General features: G+C 44.5%; 1 protein-coding gene across 9 annotated transcripts in view; it reads left to right on the plus strand.

Moving 5' to 3' along the window:
• LOC137323640 (growth factor receptor-bound protein 14-like) overlaps nucleotides 1–25,454 on the plus strand; it is a 248,495-nt gene that overhangs the window by 154,182 nt on the left and 68,859 nt on the right. For 6 of the 9 annotated variants that reach the window (XM_067987366.1, XM_067987364.1, XM_067987362.1 and 3 more), the window contains 4 exons: nucleotides 5,776–5,932; nucleotides 21,140–21,261; nucleotides 22,839–22,913; nucleotides 25,257–25,394. In XM_067987366.1, coding sequence (XP_067843467.1) covers nucleotides 5,776–5,932; nucleotides 21,140–21,261; nucleotides 22,839–22,913; nucleotides 25,257–25,394 — 492 coding nt within the window. Of the gene's footprint in view, nucleotides 1–5,306; nucleotides 5,397–5,775; nucleotides 5,933–21,139; nucleotides 21,262–22,838; nucleotides 22,914–25,256; nucleotides 25,395–25,454 lie in introns of those variants that run through there. The other 3 variants (XM_067987368.1, XM_067987367.1, XM_067987361.1) reach the window with 3 other exon arrangements.

Here is a 25,454-nt window from a genome sequence, read left to right on the forward strand (position 1 = left end):
CGTCATCAAACCAGCGGACAAAGGAGGAGCCATCGTCATACAGAACAGAACGGACTATTGCAAAGAAGCATACCGACAACTGGACAACCAGGAACACTACAGACGGTTACCCGCAGATCCGACCAAAGAACACACCCACCAGCTCAACAAACTGATCAAGACCTTCGATCCAGACCTTCAAAGCATCCTACGCGCTCTCATCCCACGTACTCCCCGCGTGGGAGACTTCTACTGCCTCCCAAAGATACACAAAGCCAACACACCCGGACGTTCTATCGTATCAGGCAACGGAACCCTGTGTGAGAACCTCTCTGGATACATCGAGGGCATCCTGAAACCCATCGTACAGGGAACCCGCAGCTTCTGTCGCGACACTACAGACTTGCTACAAAAACTCAGTACCCACGGACCAGTTGAACCAGGAACACTTCTCACCACGATGGACGTCTCGGCACTCTACACCAGTATCCCCCACGATGACAGCATCGCTGCAACAGCCTCAGTACTCAACACCAACAACAGCCAATCTTCAGACGCCATCCTACAACTCATCCGCTTCATCCTGGATCACAATGTCTTCATCTTTGACAACCAGTTCTTTTCCCAAACACATGGAACAGCCATGGGGACCAAATTCGCACCCCAATACGCCAACATTTTCATGCACAAGTTCGAGCACGACTTCTTCACTGCACAGGACCTCCAACCAACGCTATACACCAGATACATCGACGACATTTTCTTCCTATGGACCCACGGCAAAGAATCACTGAAGAGACTACACGATAACATCAACAAGTTCCATCCCACCATCAAACTCACCATGGACTACTCCTCAGAATCGGTTTCATTCTTGGATACACGAATCTCCATCAACGACGGGCACCTCAGCACCTCACTTTACCGCAAGCCCACGGACAACCTCACGATGCTCCACTTTTCCAGCTTCCACCCTAACCACGTGAAAGAGGCCATCCCCTATGGACAGGCCCTGCGAATACAAAGGATCTGCTCAGACGAGGAGGAACGCGATGGACACCTACAGACGCTGAAAGACGCCCTCGTAATAACGGGATGTGACGCTCGACTCGTCGATCGACAGTTCCGACGGGCCACAGCGAAAAATCGCATAGACCTCCTCAGAAGACTAACACGGGACGCAACCAACAGAGTACCCTTCGTCGTCCAGTACTTCCCCGGAGCGGAGAAACTACGCCATATTCTTCGCAGCCTTCAACATGTCATCGATGACGACGAACACCTCGCTAAGGCCATCCCCACGCCTCCACTACTCGCCTTCAAACAGCCACCTAACCTCAAACGGACCATAGTTTGCAGCAAATTACCCAGCTTTCTGGAGAACAACGTCCACGACACCACACAATCCTGCCACAGCAACCTCTGCAAGACATGCCAGATCATCGACACAGATACCACCATCACACGAGAGGACACCACCCACCAGGTACATGGTTCATACTCCTGTGACTCGGCCAACGTTGTCTACCTCATACGTTGCAGGAAAGGATGCCCCGGAGCATGGTACATCAGCGAGACCATGCAGACACTGCGACAACGGATGAACGGACACCGCGCAACAATCGCCAGACAGGAGGGTTCCTTCCCAGTCGGGGAACACTTCAGCAGTCAAGGGCATTCAGCCTCCAATCTTTGGGTAAGCGTTCTCCAAGGCGGCCTTCAAGACATGCGACAACGCAAAATCGTCGAGCAGAAATTGATAACCAAGTTCCGCACCCATGAGGACGGCCTCAACTGGAATCTTGGGTTCATGTCACGCTACATGTAACCCCACCAGCGAATAAAAGTTATCTGTTTTTAATACAACTGGTCATTCTCTCTCTCTGCCTTTCGGTTCTCTCTCTCTCTCTTTGTTATCTGACCCCTTGTGTATTCAGTATTCTTGGATGTACAGTTTCCCTGACTAACCTGTCTGAACACCATCCACTCCTTTGATTGCTGTGACTATATCTCTGCCAAGGTGTGATAACAGGCAGTTGGAATGTTTATCTGTAATCACCAGGCATTGTTCTCTGACTATATATGCTGTGCCTTTATGGAACCCTGCACTCACCTGACGAAGGAGAAAAGCTCCGAAAGCTTGTGATTTCAAATAAAGCTGTTGGACTATAACCTGGTGTTGATGAAGCCAGAGATGGAGAACTATAGTTATGAGGAGAGACTTAAGATACAAGGACATTTCCACTGCAGCAGTGAGGCTAAGACAAGATATAATAGTGGTTTTCAAAATATGAATTGTTTCGATAGAATGAATAGGGAAAAGACTCTTTCCTCTCTTTCGGGAGTCAGTGATGAGGGCTCATCAATTTAAAATTATTACCAAGTGAGTGTGAAGAGAGACGCTGGGAGAAATGTATTTACTCAGAAGGTCATTGGAATTTGGAATGCTTTGCCACAGGAAGTGGTTGTGGCAGCAACCACTGCAACCTTTTAAGGAAAAAATGGATAACTACTGGAAGCAAAGGAAGATATAAGACAATGGCGAAAGAATGGGGCAGTGGGATTCATTTTGGATTGCTCTAGTCAAGACCTAGAGCAAACACGATTGGATGAATGGTCTCCTTCTATGCTGTAAACTGGTTCTATAAGTGAGCAAAACATTTTAAACTAAGAAAAATGGTCAAAAAGATTATATTACATGGAAAAGAGTAAAACTGAAGTTAACATTAAAAACGGATGAATTCGAGAATAAGATGGTGAAAAAGGATAAGTTGAGCTCAGGTACTTGTTTATATTGTACAATGTTTAGATTTATGGTAAATATTGCAGTGACCATGCTATTCTTGATGTTTGAGTAGCTTTTTTAGTATAATAATTTTTATTTCATAATGACAATGCATGAACTGAAAAAATATAATCCAGGGAGACAGGATTTGCTGGCAATTTTTATGATTATATTTTAGCAGTAACCTATAACTGAAAGAATTTGAATACATTTTACTTTTGTTTAATTAGTGCATATACTTTGAATTGGAATATTTTAAAGTACAATATAGTACAAACATTAAAATGCACAGTACTATTAAAATAATCAATTTTTATAATACATTAAATGACAAATCCAAGTTCTGTTACATTCCCTTAAGTTTTCTGAATTTTATTAAACAGTAAACCTAATTTACAAACACTAAATACAATTTCTGAAAATTGACAATTTTCTGTCTGATAAGGCAATATCCTTGCTTACATTTTGACTTTAATTTATTATGTTAGTGTTGCTTTTAAAAATATCTTCAGTCTTACATAGTTTTATGTTTTGAATTACAAATTATGTCACTGTTTAACTATAGGAAATAAACATTTTTAAAATTGTATTTTTATAAGCATGATTGTGAACCATCTATCTATTGCCTTGCAGTGTAATTTGCCAATGACTGACAAAACCAATTTAAATAATACTGACCAAAATTTGAAGTAGAACTCAGTAAATAAAAACTTCTATTTATGCTTTAATTCTCAGTACATTATTATGTTGATGGAAATTGATATCTCAATTTGGTAAAAACAAATTCTGTGTCATGAGTTTATCCAGTGTTAATGCCATTTATGCAGTTTTGATGCAATGTGCAGCTGTTGCATGCTTTTTTTGGCTGGTTCCAGTCTAAGTAGCTGAACTCTTAGAATGGCAGGTGTGGTGCAGTGAAGGAGAGAGATTAGGGATTTGAATAATAGACAGGAAATATATTGGCAGAAGATAGTTGAATCCCCTCTGTGCTTTGCATTTTTATACTCCATAGTTGTACACCCTACAGGGATTAAGGTAACAGTGACAAGCGTATATGATTGACAGATTCATGCACTTTACTCTGTTCTTTGAGAAGTACATGTTCAGCAATTCTACTCCCCATTTGTCTTTCCCCAAGAGCATTACGTTTGCTTCTTTTGAATATTAGGTTATAGTTTTTTTTTGATTGCTGCAGCATCAGGTGCACTAAATTAAATATTTCCTTTATAATTATACAAATTTATTTGCCTATTTTGTTTTCAATTTCACAGTAACAAACTGAAAATAGAGAATATTTTGGTTTGAAATTATTAAACTTGACCCTCAAATATAACCATTTAAATTTGATTGTACATTTCACTACACACACACTTTATGTACTGATGATTTTTTTTGTGTTCTGATATTTTAGACTGACTGAAGCAAGGTTACTCCAGTTACACTAATTAAAAAGTTTTCAGACAAAGATATGGGTATTGAAGCATTGTGTATTCTGCACCTCATGACAAAATGAGCACTGTTCCTCATGAAATATGATAGCTCTGAGCTTTGGTTTGGCAGAACCACTGTAATTGAAATGCACACTGGGACACAATTGGAATTAAGCCTGACTGCATTTCCTGTATCATTTTGCTACAAGGGAACTACCTTTTAGTGTAATAACAGGTTATCATTTTAGACTTTTATTGTGCACAAACAAATTAGTTTCAAGGAATTGTAAATATTTTGCTATGCTGCATTAGCATTTGTAAAGTAGTTAAGTTAGCAATAGTTTCAAATTTTTACTTCTCCCATCTAAAAATGCTTGTTGATCATGCAGGAGAATCAGCCATGAAAAGGGCTTCATTACTTAAGCTCTTGTCTTTTGTTTGTGGTCTGTGATTGGAGATCCTTCAGTTTTTGTCTTCTAAATCTCCATGCTGACTGATTTAAATAGCAGATCATTTACCTCTGTTGGAATGGCGTCATAACAGAAGCCTCCCATTTGCTGGGAGCTCTTGAAGGGTGCTTAACCTAGCCCAGCAGGAACACACTGACATGATTTCTTCTGTATAGACAGAGTGACTTGTCTTACCCCTTCTGAGCTCTTATTGAAACTGAAAAGAACATAAAGGCTGCCTCAGCAAGTCCCCATTTAGTGCCTTCTAACCCCTCCCCCTACCCTCCCTCTCAACTTTAGGCAACATTGAACTATCTAACATTACAATCGGGTCCTATCTCCATGACTGTTTGATTTACTTGTATGGTGCATTATGTTAGTAACCATCATTCTGAAAGAAATGTGAATAAGAGGTGGATCAAGCATAGTGCTTTCTTTCTTTTTTTTACTAAGTTTATGCAGTAAGGGAGGTTCAGCCTGTGCTGATTGCAGGAAAGGTAGCAGGTGATTGGGTAAAATCTCTGATGACATGCAGCTGTGGAGTCAGGAAACTGCTGTTAACAGGCAGCCCCATATAATCACCTCATTTGAGTTTGGTGCAACAGCAGACATCGCCAAGGCTGATCTAGTGTATCCAAATGTGCAATTCTAAGTTACCTGTACAGTGATTTTTTTATAATGCTATGTACACATACTTACATTAATTGCAGAGCTGGACAAAATATGCAAGTCTGTTTGTCATCATGTCTGCTGGTAAGTAGGTAAAGCTAATGTAAATAGTCAAGAGAAGAAAACATGGAAGTTTGCAGACACATTTAAAGGACTTTAAACATTTGTTTAAAAATCTGAATGTTATCCTAGTCGGTGAGATAATGGTGTATATGAAGTATAGATTCTTTTTTATGGGTCTACAAAGAATAAAATTACATTATTTTGTAAAGTCTTTGTTTTTGTACTTGTGTAAAAGCAAAGTTGAAGAGATTTAAAATTTCAACTTTTTAGCAGGTAGAATGCTAAAGGATTCATCCATTTGGATTGCTAACAGGATTAATATATGTAAACACTAAAGACTGTGTACAAAAGCTTCTTTTTGTTGAGTGCCTTATTTAAGTCTCTTGGTTTTTATATGCAGGTAATTAAAGTATTTAATGAGGATGGCAGCAGTCAAGCGTTGGAGGTGCCGAGTGATATCACAGCCCGCGATGTGTGCCAGTTGTTCATACTGAAAAATCACTGTGTTAATGACAATACCTGGACTCTCATTGAGCATCTCCCTCATGTCGGCGTAGGTAAGTGTAAACATTATAGAAGACTTTTGTATGAAGCTGAATACAGCAGTTTGTATTGTACCCTTCTACGTCACCACTTTAGTGGTTACCCTGAGCAAATTCTAGGCAATGTATGAATGTCACATCATTTGAATTTATTTACCTACATAAAGATGAATTTACCTTTTTGTTTAGCTTGAAATCAATTTGGTTGTTACACATTGCATTTAATAAAAAGGAAACTCTTTTTCTGAAAGAGATATATATATATATATATATATTACTATGTGTACTGTACTTTGCATCAGCTGTGTCTGGTATAACTCATCTCCAACAAAATGCACATTTTAGAGGCAATTGTTGTGTTGCACAGAAGCAATTTTAGTATTGTCACATTAAGTGCATACAAGAGCATCCTTTAGAAGCAGTGAACAGCAAAGGTTTTCTGTCCAGCCTTCTGCAAATAGACAGCTACTCTGGCTCAATTTTCATACAGCTAGTCAATGGGGGTAATTTTAACCTAAACTGCCCGGCGGGATTGTAATGGTATCGGATCAGCCGACCATTTTTCATCCTGTCCGTTTTTACTTTCCATTGAAATCAGCAGAAAATAAGCTCAGGTGGGGGTGCAAAATCAGCAGTCGATCCAATCCCATCAGTTTCCTGCTGGATGGGTTAGGTTAAAATTATCTACATTTCAGGAAAATATCCCACTTGTTACCTCTTTTTCCCACTCCCAAAACTACACATGATATTTAATAAAACCTCATGTATTATTCATTTATTGATAACACTTTATTGTACTTTAAAGAAAAAGTATTCAAGCTCTTTGAAAAGTAATTCTTCATTAAATGGCTCCACTGTACTGCTTGTTATTCCACAATTTTGTTTCAGTGGTGAACAATGCATCAAGCAGCCCCCATTAGGGCAGTGCAGATTATTTGACACACTCTACAAGGATTCCCCCAGCCCAGTGTTAGTAACGATGGGGTTGATTCTAACTCTCCCAGCCTGGCAGAAACCAGGCATTGTTAAAATGGAGTGGATGGCAAGGACACCCACCCCAAGCCAGCGGGGTCCTCTTTAAATATGCAGATCGGGCTCCGATGCCATAATTGGGGCCTAATCTGCTAATTTAACCTGAGCCCTGAGCGGGGCAGCAGTGGTGGCTTCCCCGCTAGACAAAACCTGCCATGAACAGCAGCCAGGGTTAGAAGAGGCCCAGTCTGGTCAGTTTTTAAAATATAATAATTGGTTAAACTTACTGTTAAATCATCATCTAGTTTTGTTTACCACTCCCAGGGAATTATATCATTATGCATTGTCATTCATAAATCATTCAGTTTTGTATATGGCACTTTTCTCTGTCCTACCTATGTGTGCATTTTGGTTGCTGTAACTGAACAAACCTTCTGTCGACCATTTTCTGGTCCTACCATGTCCACCTTCTCAATTCTCTTACCCATTTCTTCATCAGGGAGCGGGACTAGCTGGATTGCTCTTGCATAGAGCTGCCGCGGACTCGATGGGCGGAATGGCCGCCTTCCGTGCTGTAACCTTTCTATGATTCTATCTTACTTACCAGAATTGGTTTCCTCCTGAACAGGCCCAGATTTTAGGCAGTATATCCCTCGAAATAGCTTCTACTTTGCCCCTGAATAGTCATTTCCAGGGTGCCCCAAGGTCTGTCCTTGGCCGTCGACATGCTGCCTTCAATTTCATCATATGTAGGCATGGGATTGCTTGAATATGTAAGCCAACGACACCTAGCTCTCTGCTACCATCCTTAACTCCACAACCACCACTGTTGACTGCTTATGGACAAGGCCATGGGAAAATTGCAGTCACATTTTATTGTGGAATCTGCAAAAAATTGTGCTGTCCCACATAAATCACCCTTCCTGTGAAGAAGACTTTATTGCTTTCCCTGATTTTCTGCTCGCTGCAGGCCCTGGCTCCTATCTAATGCTCTTGCTGTTTGCGGGAATCAAATGTTGCCCCACCCTGTTGGTAGGGATTTATGATTGTAATGGATTTGTGAGATTAGGAATTCCTGTCCACAACATACTGAAGTATTTATGTTTTTTCCTCCTTCTACTCCCCCTTCTCTCTGCAACTATGTGGAGTAGGAGTTGCAGCAGCTTCAGGTAGAAGCTAAGAGTCAATTGGGAAACCTTGACAGAAGACGTTATTAGAAATTCTCAACACGGCTTTTAGAAAAGAAAGTCATGTCTCACCAACCTGGTTGAATTTTTTGAGGAAGTTACAAGGTTGATAGATGTAGGTAGCCCAGTTGACATTGTATAGCTTGATTTTCAAAAAGCTTGTAATAAGGTGCCACACACTAGGCTATTTAATAAGAGGGTCTTGTGAGATTAGTGGGCAGATTTTGGGTTGGATAAGGAATTGGTTGCATTCTTGTGGGCAGAAGATTGTTATTAATAGCAGTGGTTCTGTATGGGGACCAGTTATTGATTATAGGGCCAGTGCTCATCACCGTCTTTATGAATGATCTGGATGAAGGCATCAGGGGAACTGTCCAGAAGTTCGCCAGGAGTTCGCCAATTATACAAATATTTGTGTGGTTGTTAGGACATTAAATGAGAAAAATAGATTACAAGCAGATCTAGATGTAGTATAGAATGGACCAGCGTCTGGTAGGTGTTATGCACATGGATAGGGCTAACACCAAGGTTGTGAACTTCAGGCTGCTGAGTGAGAGACACATTTGGCTGTCACAGTATATGATTCTCTGAGTGTTCACATCCACAAGGCTATTGCGAAAGCAACTAGAGTATTGGGATATATTGCTCAAATGATCAAATACAAAATAAAAAATACTATATTGTCCTTGTATAAGACGTTGGTAAGGCCTCATTAAGAACACTGCATCCAGTTTTGCTCTCCTCACATGGTGGGTGAAATAGAGGCCCTGCAAAAGGTTCAGAGGAGGGCTAGTAGATTGATACCTAGTTTGAAAGCCCTTAGTTATCAGGTAAAGGTAAGAGAGCAAAGGCCTTTTTATTCTAGAAATCGTAGGCTTTGAGGAGATTTGATTGAGACTGTTAAAATAAGATACTGTCCTTGCGGATAGGCTATTTGAGTTCGATCAGTTAGGGAGAACCAGGGCAGGAGTTTAAATTATATAAGCACAAAACTAGGTTAAATGTCAGGTGGTATTTTTTTCCAGTCGCCAGTTATGGAACAAGCTGCCGGCTCATGCAGCGATTGTGGATTTGCTGCAAGCATTCAAAAGGGAGCTGAACCAGTTCCTAACTGTGTCCTACATTATTTTATAATAAACGTAGTTGTGGTATTGGGAGATGTGTCTTTTAGTCACTGTGGTTTCCTGAAATTATTTGATAATCTTCGGGGGTTGGAGAGAAATTTTGGGCACTATTGTGAGGCGTGGGCATACTTGCAACATGGCCTCACAAAAACCTCAAAAATCTTCTTCCTGCCCAATAAGGAGAGTGGCAGCATTGTTTCTGGAGCTGCTGGGTATGAGGGGCCACTCGCAAGCACAGCACTGGGGAAATTGGCCCTATCATGCCGACAAGAACTGTGGGGCAAGGAGGAAGTTGAATACCAATACAAAGAACTTTTATAGTTATATTAAGAAAAAGAGGGTGGTCAGGAGCAGTGTTGGCCCCTTAAACACATTGACAATGGGGAAATGGCGGACATGTTGATTAATTACTTTGCGTCAGTATTTACAGTAGAAAAAGAGGATAGCATGCCAGAAATCCCAAGAAAACTAATATTTAATCGGGGACAGGGACTCGATAAAATTAACATAAGTAAAGCAACAGTAATGAAGAAAATAATAGCACTAAAGAGTGACAAATCCCCAGGACCAGATGGTTTCCATTCCAGGGTTTTAAAGGAAGTAGGTGAGCACATTGCAGATGCCCTAACTATAATCGTTCAAAGTTCTCTAGATTCAGGAACTGTTCCTCTAGATTGGAAAATTGCACATGTCACTCCGCTTTTTAAGAAAGGAGAGAGAGGGAAACCGGGGAATTATAGACCAGTTAGCTTAACATTTGTTGTGGGGAAATTGCTGGAGTCTATAATTAAGGATAGGGTGACTGAACACCTCGAGAATTTTTAGTTAATCAGGGAGAGCCAGCATGGATTTGAGAAAGGTAGTTCGTGCCTGACAAACCTGATTGAATTTTTTGAAGAGGTGACTAAAGTAGTGGACAGGGGAATGTCAATGGATGTTATTTATATGGACTTCCAGAAGGTATTTGATAAGGTCCCACATAAGAGACTGTTAGCTAAGATAGAAGCCCATGGATTTGAGGGAAAAGTACGGACTTGGTTAGGAAGTTGGCTGAGCGAAAGGCAACAGAGAGTAGGGATAATGGGTAGGTACTCACATTGGCAGGATGTGACTAGTGGAGTCCTGCAGGGATCTGTCTTGGGGCCTCAATTATTCACAATATTTATTAACGACTTAGATGAAGGCATAGAAAGTCTCATATCTAAGTTTGCCGATGACACAAAGATTGGTGGCATTGAAAGCAGTGTAGATGAAAACATAAAATTACAAAGCGATATTGATAGATTAGGTGAATGGGCAAAACTGTGGCACCTGGAGTACTGTGAACAGTTCTGGGCACCACACCTTCGGAAGGACATATTGGCCTCGGAGGGAGTGCAGCGTAGGTTAACTAGAATGTTACCCGGACTTCAAGGGTTAAGTTACGAGGAGAGATTACACAAATTGGGGTTGTATTCTCTGGAGTTTAGAAGGTTAAGGGGTGACCTGATTGAAGTTTATAAGATATTAAGGGGAACGGATAGGGTGGTTAGAGAGAAACTATTTCCGCTGGTTGGGGATTTTAGGAGTAGGGGGCACAGTCTAAAAATTAGAGCCAGACCTTTCAGGAGTGAGATTAGAAAACATTTCTACACACAAAGGGTGGTAGAAGTTTGGAACTCTCTTCCGCAAACGGCAATTGATACTAGCTCAATTGCTAAATTTAAATGTGAGATAGATAGCTTTTTGGCAACCAAAGGTATTAAGGGATATGGGCCAAAGGCAGGTATATGGAGCTAGATCACAGATCAGCCATGATCTTATCAAATGGCGGAGCAGGCACGAGTGTGAACTTGGGGGTGTGAGGAATTGGAGGAGGGAAAAGAATGGCCTCATGAATATGGAAGGAAAGGACGGGGAAATTAATTACAATCAGATTTAGTAATGGAAAGAACTAATACACAGCTATAGTAGTCTACAATTTCTCTGCAAGAAATTATATTTTACCATGATTCATTACAATTTTCCAATGAACCTGGTTGTGGATGAGCCATAACGTTCTCCACTTTGACATCAGCAACACTATAGTCATTCTATTCTGCTTCTGCCAGAAATTTCATACCCTAATCTCCGATTTCACCCCCCACCGTGATTCCCAGCTGCTTGCTCAGGCTGAATCTGATGGTGCCCATATGCTATCCATAAAGACTACCGATTTCCACCATCACCTCAAGGCTTGACTTCTCTGCTTTCCTGGTGAACCTCCCAAGCTCGACCCGATATAAATTCCAATTCTTCCAAAACATTGCCAATGTACCATCCTGACCTATTACTTTGTCCCTGGCAATCTTCGTTGGCTACCCATTCCCTATACATTGAATTCAAAATTTTTGTCTACAAATCCTTTAATGGCCTCCTTTTTCTTTTCTACTCGACCCCACCAAAAATTTGAAAATTTCACTTGCCAACAGGTGCTTTCCAATTTTCTAACTCTGGTCCCTTCTCCCCGCCCCCCCCCTCCCCGTCCCTTCTCTCCAACCCCCCACCCTCACCGTCCCCCCCTCCCCCTCCCCTTCTCCCCACCACCCCACCCTCACCGTCCCCCCCGCCCCCCTCCCCGTCCCGTCCCCCCCCCTCCCCGTCCCGTCCCCCCCCCCCCCCCGTCCCTTCTCCCCACCCCCCCCCCGTCCCTTCTCCCCACCCCCCCCCGTCCCTTCTCCCCACCCCCCCCCGTCCCTTCTCCCCACCCCCCCCCGTCCCTTCTCCCCACCCCCCCCCGTCCCTTCTCCCCACCCCCCCCCGTCCCTTCTCCCCACCCCCCCCCCGTCCCTTCTCCCCACCCCCCCCCCGTCCCTTCTCCCCACCCCCCCCCGTCCCTTCTCCCCACCCCCCACCCCGTCCCTTCTCCCCACCCCCCCCCCCCGTTCCTTCTCCCCACCCCCCCCGTCCCTTCTCCCCACCCCCCCCGTCCCTTCTCCCCACCCCCCCCCCCCGTCCCTTCTCCCCACCCCCCCCCCGTCCCTTCTCCCCACCCCCCCCCCGTCCCTTCTCCCCACCCCCCCCCCGTCCCTTCTCCCCACCCCCCCCCCGTCCCTTCTCCCCACCCCCCCCCCGTCCCTTCTCCCCACCCCCCCCCCGTCCCTTCTCCCCACCCCCCCCCCCGTCCCTTCTCCCCACCCCCCCCCCCGTCCCTTCTCCCCACCCCCCCCCCGTCCCTTCTCCCCACCCCCCCCCCGTCCCTTCTCCCCACCCCCCCCCCGTCCCTTCTCCCCACCCCCCCCCCCGTCCCTTCTCCCCACCCCCCCCCCGTCCCTTCTCCCCACCCCCCCCCCGTCCCTTCTCCCCACCCCCCCCCCGTCCCTTCTCCCCACCCCCCCCCCCGTCCCTTCTCCCCACCCCCCCCCCCGTCCCTTCTCCCCACCCCCCCCCGTCCCTTCTCCCCACCCCCCCCCCGTCCCTTCTCCCCACCCCCCCCCCGTCCCTTCTCCCCACCCCCCCCCCGTCCCTTCTCCCCACCCCCCCCCCGTCCCTTCTCCCCACCCCCCCCCCGTCCCTTCTCCCCACCCCCCCCCCGTCCCTTCTCCCCACCCCCCCCCCCGTCCCTTCTCCCCACCCCCCCCCCGTCCCTTCTCCCCACCCCCCCCCCGTCCCTTCTTCCCCCCCCTCCCCGTCCCTTCTTCCCCCCCTCCCCGTCCCTTCTTCCCCCCCTCCCCGTCCCTTCTGCCCCCCCTCCCCGTCCCTTCTTCCCCCCCTCCCCGTCCCTTCTTCCCCCCCTCCCCGTCCCTTCTTCCCCCCCTCCCCGTCCCTTCTTCCCCCCCTCCCCGTCCCTTCTTCCCCCCCTCCCCGTCCCTTCTTCCCCCCCTCCCCGTCCCTTCTTCCCCCCCTCCCCGTCCCTTCTTCCCCCCCTCCCCGTCCCTTCTTCCCCCCCTCCCCGTCCCTTCTTCCCCCCCTCCCCGTCCCTTCTTCCCCCCCTCCCCGTCCCTTCTTCCCCCCCTCCCCGTCCCTTCACCCCCCCCCTCCCCGTCCCTTCACCCCCCCCCTCCCCGTCCCTTCACCCCCCCCTCCCCGTCCCTTCACCCCCCCCTCCCCGTCCCTTCACCCCCCCCTCCCCGTCCCTTCACCCCCCCCTCCCCGTCCCTTCACCCCCCCCTCCCCGTCCCTTCACCCCCCCCTCCCCGTCCCTTCACCCCCCCCTCCCCGTCCCTTCACCCCCCCCTCCCCGTCCCTTCACCCCCCCCTCCCCGTCCCTTCACCCCCCCCTCCCCGTCCCTTCACCCCCCCCTCCCCGTCCCTTCACCCCCCCCTCCCCGTCCCTTCACCCCCCCCTCCCCGTCCCTTCACCCCCCCCTCCCCGTCCCTTCACCCCCCCCTCCCCGTCCCTTCACCCCCCCCTCCCCGTCCCTTCACCCCCCCCTCCCCGTCCCTTCACCCCCCCCTCCCCGTCCCTTCACCCCCCCCTCCCCGTCCCTTCACCCCCCCCTCCCCGTCCCTTCACCCCCCCCTCCCCGTCCCTTCACCCCCCCCTCCCCGTCCCTTCACCCCCCCCTCCCCGTCCCTTCACCCCCCCCTCCCCGTCCCTTCACCCCCCCCTCCCCGTCCCTTCACCCCCCCCTCCCCGTCCCTTCACCCCCCCCTCCCCGTCCCTTCACCCCCCCCTCCCCGTCCCTTCACCCCCCCCTCCCCGTCCCTTCACCCCCCCCTCCCCGTCCCTTCTTCCCCCCCTCCCCGTCCCTTCACCTTTAATGGCAGAACCTTTAACCATCTTAGTCCCACCCTCTAGAACTCTTTTTTCCTACTTTGTTACATCTCTCCTTATCTTCTAAAGCCCGCTCAAAACCTATCTCCTCGATTATGCCTTAGTGCACCTTCCTTAACCCTTTTTGCTCAGCATTCATTTGACCTCTGTGACTTACCTTGGGATGATTTACTACTATATAAATGTGAGTTGATTTGTAAGTTATTTAAAATTTTAAATGTGTGTTTTATCACCAAAATCTATTTGCTTTTTGATTTGATCAGGACTTAACTATTGTGAATGATTCTCTTATGAGGATTTTATTTGAACCAGTTTAACTATGTCACAACAGTGACTGTATTTCAAAAATAATTCATTGGCTGTGAAATGTTTTCAGATGCACAGAGGACATGAAAGTTGATATATAAATGCAACGTCTTTCCTACTTCCCTCCCATTACTGCACCAATTTTTTTGGTAGCCTTTTTAATTTTGCAAGCCCATCATGATTTCTGTTATTTTCTGTTGGAGTTATTTTGAATTGTATTATAACAGTGCACTCAAATACTGGAAAGTATACAAATAAAGGCCCAAATATTCCTCTTTATAGTGCTTGGAGAGCATTTGTTTCCCAGTTGCTACAGAGAGTAAAAGGAGGTGGAGATCTATTACATTTGATCTCCAACCCGATCGGAACAGGAATAGGCCATTCAGCCCCTCAAGCCTGTCCCGCCATTCAGTTAGATCATGGTTGATCTGTACCTCAACTCCAGTTCCCTGACTTAGCTCCATATCCCCTGATACCCTTACCTAACAAAAATCCATCAGTCTCAGCCTTGAAAGTTCCAATTGTCCCAGCATCCACAGCCTTTTGGGAGAGAGAATTGCAGATTTCTACCACCCTGTGATTGGAAAAAGTGCTTCATGATTTTCCTCCTAAATGGCCTTGCTCTAATTTTAGGATTATGTCCCCACGTTCTTGATATTCCCCATCAGAATAAATCGTTTCTCTCTATCTACCCTATCGAATCCTTTTAACATTTTAAACACCTCTATCAGATCACCCCTCAATCTTCTATACTCGAGGGACCATGCTGCCCTCGATTTTCATGACTTCCCTAATTGAGCCGAGTAAGGCCTGTGATTGTAATAGGTGCAGGCCGATCATTTGAATGTTACTGAGGTCAGAGGTGCAATAGTAGGAGAGTGTTAGAAATAAAATGCTATGGCGCCCTTCACATAGTTTTACTAACCTAACTGAGGGGAGCAGATAGTCTTATAAACTGCGAAATTAAACTCATTCAATATGTTGTCGGCTTATAACAAGCTCTCTTGTTTTAACCTAATGAACATAATTAACTATTTATTTAATAAATTATTATATTTTTTAAATTTATAGCAAAACTGGTGAAGGTAAAAGCAAAAGAGATCAGGATAAAATTGAAACTGAAGAAAAGGCATACTGTAAGTGCATAGACAATTAAGGAGAGGATGACAAAAGGGAATACGAAGAGTTTAGGAAAGAAGTCCAAAAAAACAATTATGAAAGCAACGAGGAATTACGAGATTAAACTATCAAGGAATACAAAAAGAAATAGCAAAGTATTCTACAGACACAGCAATAATAAAAGAAAAATCAGAATAAGGATAGGGCCACAAAGGGATGCACAAGATAAACTCACAGGTAATGACCGCGAAATGGCAAAAATATTGAATAGTTACTTTGCCTCTATATTTATCAGTGAGAGTAACCAGGTGGGCAGGACATTAGAAGAAGAGATCGAAAAAGATATTAAAACATTTAAGATAGAAGGGAGAAATAATTGATAAACTAATCAAACTTAGGGAGGATAAGTCCCTGGTCCAGATGGATTGCATTTGCGAATATTAAAAGAAGCTAGGGAGGAGATAGCAGAGGCACTATTCCATTTAGATAATAATTCACTAGGAAAGGGAATAGAGCCAGAGGACTGGTGGACAGCTAATGTTGTTCCTATATTTTAAAAAGGGAGATCGAACAAGTCCAGAGAACTATACACCAGTTAGCTTAATGTCGGTGTTAAGAAATATAATGGAATCTTCACTCAAAGATGTAATAAAAAGACATCTAGAGAACGAAAATATAATAAAGAATAGTCAGCACGGATTTCAGAAGGGAAGGTCATGCTTGGCCACCTTATTGAATTCTTTGAAGAAGTAATAGTTCGAATAGACAAGGGTAATGCCGTACATGTAATATATTTGGATTTTCAAAAGGCCTTCGATAAGGTTCCACATTGTAGACTCATGGCTAAGGTCAGAGCATGTGGAGTCAGGAGACAGGTAGCGGAATAGATAGCAAGCTGGCTACAAAACAGAAAAGAGAGTGGGGTTAAGGGTAGCTACTCAGATTGGCATAAGATGGGAAATGGTGTTTCACAGGAATCGGTGCCACAGGGACCACTATTCACAATTTACATTAACGATTTGGGAATCGACGTGTAATTGGCAAATGAATTTCAATAAAGATAAGTATGAGGTGGTGCAATTTGGTAGGAAGAATAAGGAGACCACATACTGCTTGGATAATAAGAGTCTAAACGGGATAGAGGAGCAAAGAAAGGGATTTAGGACTAAAAGTAGCGACGCAGATTAATAAGGCAAATCAAGCACTCGGATTCATTTCTGGAGGGATAGAATTGAAATGCCATGAAGTTATGTTAAACTTGTGCAGAACCTTGGTTAGACCACACTTGGAGTATTGTGCACAGTTCTGGTCTTCAAATTATAGAAAGCATTTCGAGGCATTGGAGAGGGTGCAAAAAAGAGTCACGAGGATGATACCAGAACTGAGAGGATATCCTTATCAGGCTAAACAGGCTGGGACTTTTTTCTCTGGAAAAGGGAAGGCCAAGGGGAGACCTGATAGAGGTCTTCTGCGATAATGATAGGGTAAACTTAGAGAGCATAGGCATCATTTTAGCACCCGCTATCGGGTGCGTTCCTGGCGGGGGGGCTCCGAAAATCGGAGAATCCCGGAGCGGGTCGGGAGCCCAGCTCCAACCCGCCCACTTGGGGGTTCCCCACTAGCGTGCGCGCGCAGCCCCTGCTGGTGGGAATCCCGCAGGCAATTAAAGCCAGCGGGGTTCCACTTGAAGGTATTTATTTTGCTTGTTCAGGTCATTAACTGACCTGATTAAGGGATTGTGAGGAGGGGTGGGATTTTATAGCAAACTGGGACTGTTTCCCGTACTGGGGGAAACACTCCCAGTTCAAATTGACCTATTGCAGCCATCAGCCTGTGGCAGCTGCAAAGGTCCATTTGACAGGTGGGGGGGGGAGGAGACCCTCACTCATTGCAGGAGGCCACTCTGTCACTTGGGACAAAGTTTGGCCTCCACCACCCTCCTCCTGACAATCAAAGTCACCAACTTGCACACTTACCCCGGGGTCCAGAGACATGTACCTACCTTGCGGATCCCCTCAGATGTACATCTTCCGGATAGGGGCCACCGTAGCTGCAGTCATGACCTCCTCGGAGTGTGAACAGCATCACCAGCCTCGCTATCCACGCCGTCCACCTCTGACACGTGGAGCTCCACAACAGAGTGCTGTGACACATCCACCTGTACAGCAGGAGGGAGGGCTACCGCAGAGAGAGATGCGTCGCAGAGGGCACTACCCTCGCCACAGGGTCCACAGACCGAGGCTCAGCTTCCTGGACCTCTCGGAGCAGCAGTGCACACGGAGGCTCGGAGTCACTCGACATGTAGTCGTGGACATCTGCAGCCTCCTTCATGCCGAGATGCTCCCGGCTGGCCCGAGCACCATCTTCTTTCCTGTCGCTGTCAAAGTCACCACTGCCCTCAACAACTTCTCCTCCGCATCCTTCCAGGGTGCCACCGGGGACATCGCCGACGTCTCTCAGCCGTCTGCACAAAAGAGCCCTGCAAATACACCTACACCCACTCTGCAGTGACACAATGGGTGGCATCACTTGTGGGTCTTCATAGTGATCCTCAGGAAAGGGCATTATTGCACAAACCAGACAAGATTCGCAAAGAGGTGGCAGTAGTGGTGCCAATATAATATGTAATGTGAGTTGATCAGAAATTCAATATAAGTAACAACCATGACAAACCCTCAAACACTCTTGTGCATCCCTTTCATGCTCACGATACGTTTGCCTTACGCTGCCTACTGCACATATCTGATGCATGCCCTGTGGCTGCAGCACAGGTAATGGCAGGTTGAGTGAGGCTGATCTTGAAAGAGATGCACGAGAGGGTGAGTATGAGAGAGAGCCATGAGATTGTATGAGGATTGGGTTGAGTGGTAGTGGCAGGATGAGTACTGGCGAGGTGAGTAAGTGCAGGTAAGATGAGGATGAGGTTTGAGTGGGTATGAGGGGTGATGTGACAGAGTAGTGTTGGCAGTGCAGAAGGAGGTGTGGGGTGGGGGCAGTGATGTGGCAGATGGAGTGTAGTGGAAGGAGTAAGTGTACTCACTTTGGCTGACCTACTGAGGTCATTCGAGCGCCTCCTGCATTGTATGCAGGTGGGCGATATGTTGGTGGTGCAGGTGACCTCCTCTGCCACCTCAAGCCAGGCCTTCCTGGTGGCAGAGGCAGGCCGCTTCCTCCCGCCCGCCGGGGGGAAGATCTCTGTCCTCCCCCTCCTCCTCCTCACCCCATGTATTGATACCTGGAGTGAGGCATCATTAAACTGGGAGCAGCCTTCCCCCTGGGCTGCTCCATGCTGTAATTTTTTCTATTTGTTGCAGCATCTGTCAGTGGAGGACTGCCCCTTTAAATAGAGCTCCTCCAGCTGACAGATCTTACTGCGCATGCGCAGCCCGCCCGACGCGCAGATCAGCAGTGGGGAACCCGGAAGACAAGGTAAGTGGATCCAATTGGGCTGCGATCGTGCGGGTGGCTGACTAATTTCACCGGGCGCGTTACCCACGCGCCCGATAGCCCCCCCGCCGCGAACCCACAGCCCTGCTAACATCGAGCCCCATGTTTCTACTTGTGGGGGAGTCCAAAACTAGATGTCATAAATATAAGATAGTCACTAATAAATTCAATAGGGAATTCAGGAGAAACTTCTTTATCCTAAGAATGTGGAATGTGCTACCACAAGGAGTAGTTGAGGCAAATATCATAGATGCATTTGAGGGGAAGCTAGATCAGCACTTGAGGGAGAAAGGAATAGAAGGGTTTGCTGGTCGGGTTAGATGAAGAAGGGAGGGAGGAGACTCTTGTGGAGCATAAACACCGACAAAGACCAGTTGGGCCGAATGGCCTGTTTCTATGCTGCAGTTTTGATGTAACTTGATGTAAAAGGGCTTTTTAAAATCAGTTTCCTTCTGTTAACTCATTTTTGTTTGCTCAAAAAATGTAATCATCCAGTAATTCAAATTTAAATAAAACAACACGAGGTGTGTTTTTTTTGCATGTTTTCAATTTGGATTAAGCAACTTCAAATTAGGAAAATGAACATTAATTTTTAAGTAGCTTTTTTGAGATTTCATGTGATAATCTGCTACAGAAATGTGCTGTGAACATGAATTAGTATATTAGTTTGTGTAATTTTATAGCACATTGAGCTAAACTGTTTTTCACACTTAGATTAGCACTAACAAATCTGTAATGTAATAAAAATGTTGACATAATAAGCACTGCTTCCAAAGATGGGTGTGTAGTGTAAGTATTGGGACATGCCTATGGCTTATTTTTTTAACTCAACTGGAAAGGCAAGTTAGTTTATTAATAAAATGTGTGTTTTCATGTGGACAGAAATTAATCTTAAAACTGATAATTTGTGATTAAGACTTTTCCATCTAAATAGGGTTATTTTGGAATTACTAAATTAGAGACCTATTCATGCAAAGGTTAAGCAGCCCATTTGTGTTCCAGTGCTTGGTGGTTATCCCCAAGCAGTTTTAGTAAAATGTTAGTTTCTTTTCTAAAACACACTCTTGCAAGAAAGGTTTATGCACCTTATTAACTATGAGTGGAGTGGAGTACATGTCCATGCTTTTCTCCTATCGTTTCACCTTGCCCATAAACGTTTTCTTTAAATAATAATTCTAAAAAAAAACTTGAATATCCGCCCCGCCCCCCACCAATCCCGTACTTCCAAAAAAAAATTGTATTTAATAGTATTTGGTACTTCAGTGTGGTTTTAAAACACTGGAATCTGCCCTCTTTAAATGACATAGTAAAATGTCATTATTACTTAATCATTAATTTAGTTACGTTCTGATTTATTGGCCCAGTAACTCATTAGAATTATAGTAATGTAACACATAACCCAATGAAAGAGCACATTTTTCATTAAAGCTCTATTGCAATCCAGTTTTAAACTTATTTTGTTAACCCAACATCCTTCCTGTAGCGCAATATGCAACCTGCATGAACTTGTTGATTGGCAGTGGTTAACGGAAAAGTATGAATACCTATGGTAAACCTCAAACAGTAAATCCTGTTTATCTAAAAACTATATATATGTTTTATGAAGTAAAAGCTGCCTTGCAGAATATTTGGTGAAACACATAGGGCTTTGGCAACTCTCAAACTGCTTAAGCTTACATCTTGTGGCATTGTTGAGTATGTTCTAACTTTGTAATGTTCACCCAGTTGTTTGTTGTTTTCTGTGAAAATAACTGATCATTTGTATCTTTTTTCTATCAAAATTTCTCATTTCACTTACCTATGGTTTTAAGATTCATATTTGGCATAATTTTCTGGTAAGGTATAATGCAGCTGTCTGTGTCCATACCCCCAAGTTGATTGTACCGAAACCACTGATTCATGATCTGTCTACAGATTCTTCTATACAAGATATCAGAAGAAGGATAAATGACTACTAACATAATTCCTGAAGCATTGAATCCTTTGGTTTTTCCTTCATAGTTCAGGTTCATGAAAACTGTACACACAAGCTAATGGAGGTGACATGGTAGAAGTTGGATTTCACTTGCATCCCATATGATTAGGTTAAAAGTTTATTTATTTACCGGTTGATACCACGAATTATAAGTGATGGTAATTCGTGGTATCAACCGGTAAAATAAATAACTTTTAACCTAATCATATGGGATGCAAGTGAAATCCAACTTCTACCATGTCACCTCCATTAGCTGTGTGTTCAGTTTTCATGAACCGAACTATGAAGGAAAAACAAAGGATTAATGCTTCTGGAATTATGTTTGTGTCATTTATCCTTCTTTGATTTCTTGTATAGAAAGAATTGTAGAAGATCATGAATCAGTGGTTCAGGTACAATCAACTTGGGGGATGGACACAGACAGCAGATTATACTTCAGAAAAAATTATGCCAAATATGAATTCTTTAAAAACCCATCGGTAAGTGAAATGAGCAATTTTGTAGAAAAATGAATCAATTTATCACAGACTTTATTTTCAGATTTTATCAATGCTGAAGTGGCTTGTGTTTATAGTGAAATATCTTTAAAAAGAAAATTATTCTTTGTTAATAAACATGCAATGTAAGGCCATGTTGGGGACATTTTTATGAGTCAACGTTATGGGACTGGAGCCTTGCCCACTGGCAGTGCAAATTGGAAATTCAGACGTGCATGAGACATGATTTTTCATTCATGGTCTGAAGGAGCCAATTGTGTATGACATCATGTAATATTGTATGTGTTCAACTGTTACAAATGTCATCTTTTGTTACTTTTTACTTTTGCTACACTACCTGTACTTGCTGCACAAATGGGGATATTTATGCACAATGGAATATTAAAAAGATGATAGGCCAGATTTCCCTGCTGTAACATTTGGGAGTAAAGGATTGCCTGGGTGGAACATATAGAGGAAAACTGGCTGAGAAGGATCATATGCCCGCAAAAGGAGTCCATCCTGTTTTCCATCCATTTAAATCAATAGGTGGAAAATTGAGCAGGCACCATTGCGAGCATGCGCCAGCCTGCCCAGTTTTCCTCTATGATCCTTTACACCCAAGTGCTATAAGTGGAAAAGCCCAATATGTCCAGTATGAATTTAAAACAATGATTCAATCTTATTGATCAAAACTAATTAAACGCTGCTGTCCTATTTTGTGATTTAAACCAGTCAGCCTTTTAAACTCATTAGCTTCACCCATTATCTTATAAAAGATATTTCAAATGTTAGCCTGGATTTTCCACCTCTACACTCGCCAACCAAGGATTTTAGTTTGAAAAAATCCACGTTGGTGAATGCAGAAGCAGAAACCCCTGGCTGGCTTATGGCATGCCTAGACGTTATTGTGAAAATGTAGCTTGAAGGTAAGAGAAAAAAATATAGTGGCCTGGATTTTCCTTTGCTATCTGGCACCAAAGCAGACAGGATAATGGCAGAAAATATCGGGAAGTCAGGTGGTGAGGCCTAGCACTATGTTCCTTCCTCGACTTCTTTTCCTCCCTGCACTAACTGCCCCTTCCCAACTTGCCACTTCCAAGCCGCCAAATTTACATGCCTTCTACTTGTCGCTGCCACCCTTGGGGACTGCCAGGAGATGGGTGGTGGTAGTCCCTCAGGCAGTGGTGGAAGGCCTGCTGATGCGCCTTTTGGAGGGAGCGGGTCCAGTACCTGGGCTCCAATTTTCTCACCCTTCTGGGGCAGATTCAGGAAAATCTGGCCTATTGGGCATGAAAATCCGTTGGATTTCACCACCTCCTAAGAATGCAACATTGTTTATCAAAAAAAGCAGTTCCAGGGAAATTTTGAACTTTTTTTTTGTCTAACATCAAAGATTTTGGACAAAAAGCTTGTGCTAAAAGTATAGAACTTTGGGTAAAAGTAGAATTCATTTTTTTTAAACTGCAACTGCCATAATAATGTGTATCAGAATTTAACATATTTAAATTGTAATGCTTGTATTGTATTCTGCGTTCAACTTGCCAGGTATCCCATGATATTTTGATTTTTTTCTTCAGCAGTTTCTTCCCGAGAACATGGTGTCTAGTTGCAGTGAAACAAATGGAAGTTTAAGTCATTCACAGTTAATACAGGTGTGGCAATATTTTTATACAAACAGCCATTGCTAAAAATTTTTGTTCTAGTTTTCAAAACAAAACTTCTGTTCTGTAATAAATACCAAAATTATCTGGAGCCAATAAACAGGAATGTTTATTTTCTGAATGCATAACTTTTCTCAAAGATTTAACTACCATTAGATTTTTATAAATTCAAATATTCATTACAATTTCATGGCATCTAGCATAACTTCTAAATAGTGCAGTGAAACTGTTATTGTAGTTGTATTAATATATATTAAGTAAAAGTATTTTAGTTATATAGTCAACAAGGGAACACAACAATTTGAATTTAAATAGTATCTTAATGTAGAAAAACATTTCAAGGTGCTTCGCAGAGATGTAATCAAAAAATGTGGATGCTAAGCCAAAGAAAGAGATATTAGGAGGGGTGACAAATGTTTGGTCAAAGAAGTGGGTTTAAGGAGGGCCTTAAAGGAGGAGAGGGAGCTGGAGAAACATAGGGGTTTATGGAGGAAATTCCAGAGAGTGTGGCCTAGGCAGCTAAAGAGTCGGTTGCCAGTAGAAGTGTTGCAATAATGGAGTTTGGAGGTGACAAAGGCACAGAGTGTTTCAGCAACAGATGGGCTGAGATAGGAGCGGAGGCGGGTGTTTTTACAGAGGTGGAAATAGGCAGACTTTGTGATGAAAAGGGTATTGGGTTGGAAGCTCAGATCGGGGTCGAATAGGACATTGATGTTGTGGATTCAATATTATCAGCCTGATATGATGCCTGGAGAGGAGGATGGAGACAATGGGAGGAGTACAGACTTTATGGTGCTGACTAAAGACAATACTTCCGGTTTTCTCAATGCTTAACTGGAGGAAAATGTGTCTCATCCAAGACTCGATGTCAGACAGCTTGTCTGAAAAACGCAGTCAGTGGAAGGGTTGAAAGTGGTGGTGTAGAGCTAGAGCTGGGTGTCATGAGCATACATGTGGAAGTTGACCCATGTCTTTGGATGATATTGCCAAGTAGCTGCATGTAGATGAGGAAGGGGCCAAGGATAGATCCGTGGGGTCTCCGAGGGTGATTGTGCAGGAGTGGGAAAAGATGCCATTTCTGGAGATATTCTGGCTACAATCAGATAGGTAAGTTTGAACCAAGTGAGGGTAGTCCCAATGAGCTGGGCAAAGGAGGAAGATAATGTGATCGACCATGTTAGAGAGGTGGGGCAGGATGAAAAGGGATTAAGGTACCACATTCACTGTCGCATGCAATATGATTTGTGACTTTCAATAGGGCCGTTTCAGTGCTGTGGCAGAACCGGACGCTTAATTAGAGAGATTCATACATTGAGTTGCAGGACAGATGGGCGCGGATGACAACACATTTAAGGGCTTTGGAGAGGAAAGGGAGGTTGGACGTGCGCTGGATAGAGGGATCGAGGATGGGTTTTTGATGAGGGGTGTGGTAATGATGGTTTTAAAAGGGAGGAAGACCAGTCCCTGAGGAGAGGAAACCATTTACAATGGCCTGGAAGGTGAGTTGGCTGGTCAGTGGTTAGTGGGAATAGCATCAAGGGATCAGGAGGCTGGTCTCATGAACAAGATGAGCTTGGAGGGAGCATTAGGAGAGATAGTAGAGAATTTTTTAAAAAAGATGTGGGTTGAGCCTAGGATGGGGACTGCTGGAGGTTGTCCAGCAGAAACGGGGGGTCAAGGAGGAGTGGAGAGTTGACCATGAGCTAACAGAGGCTGGTCCAGTGAAGTTGTGTTGTGGGCTTAGCTATAGTAGATCCGATATACCAGCTGAGGAGCAGTGGAAGTCCAGGGATCCAGTGAAAGATAAATCCCTGGGAACAGAGCAGATGACGGAGCTGGCCTGAGGGAATAGCTGTCGGGAAGTGAGGAGCAGCAGTAGGGAACAGATAGTCCAAACCAGTGAAGAGTGACGGAGCAGATCTAAAGGATGAATGGAGTCACCAGCCATGAGAAGCATGCAAAGATCATTCAGTAGCAAGGGAGCAGAATCCAGAACAGCATGGGAACCAGCGAGAACAATCTGAGCTAGCTCAGCATTGAGTGAAAAATTCCCAGTAGAAAGCTGATCATGCTGAAGCAGGCCAGGTACTAGAATAGAGGCAGTCCAGCAGAGGGTACAGTCTCAATAGAAAGTGGTGGTGAAGGTCACAGTAAAGCCCAGAAGCCAGTGGAGAAATGAACTTCAGCCCAAGAGAAAGCGGATTTCTGTCCAGGCCCCAACACAACTGGCTGACTTCAAGAAACCTCAATGAAAGGAAATTAGTAACATTGTGTTAAGCTTCCTTTTTTCCTTCACATTATTTAACTTTAAAATTCAGAAATTTGTGTTCTTAGAATTTCCTGAATTCAAGCATGTGTCCTGAGATTCATGGCTACCTTCATGCTAGGGAGCAGGGAAAGAAGACATGGAAGAAATTTTACTTTGTCTTGCGAAGATCTGGATTGTACTTTTCTACTAAAGGAGCATCCAAGGTAAGAAAATAGTATTATTTAGGTGATAGCAGCAGATTTTTAAAAAGTCATACTCGTTTT

Source organism: Heptranchias perlo, chromosome 7 (assembly GCF_035084215.1).
Source record: "Heptranchias perlo isolate sHepPer1 chromosome 7, sHepPer1.hap1, whole genome shotgun sequence".
Lineage (NCBI taxonomy): Eukaryota > Metazoa > Chordata > Chondrichthyes > Hexanchiformes > Hexanchidae > Heptranchias > Heptranchias perlo.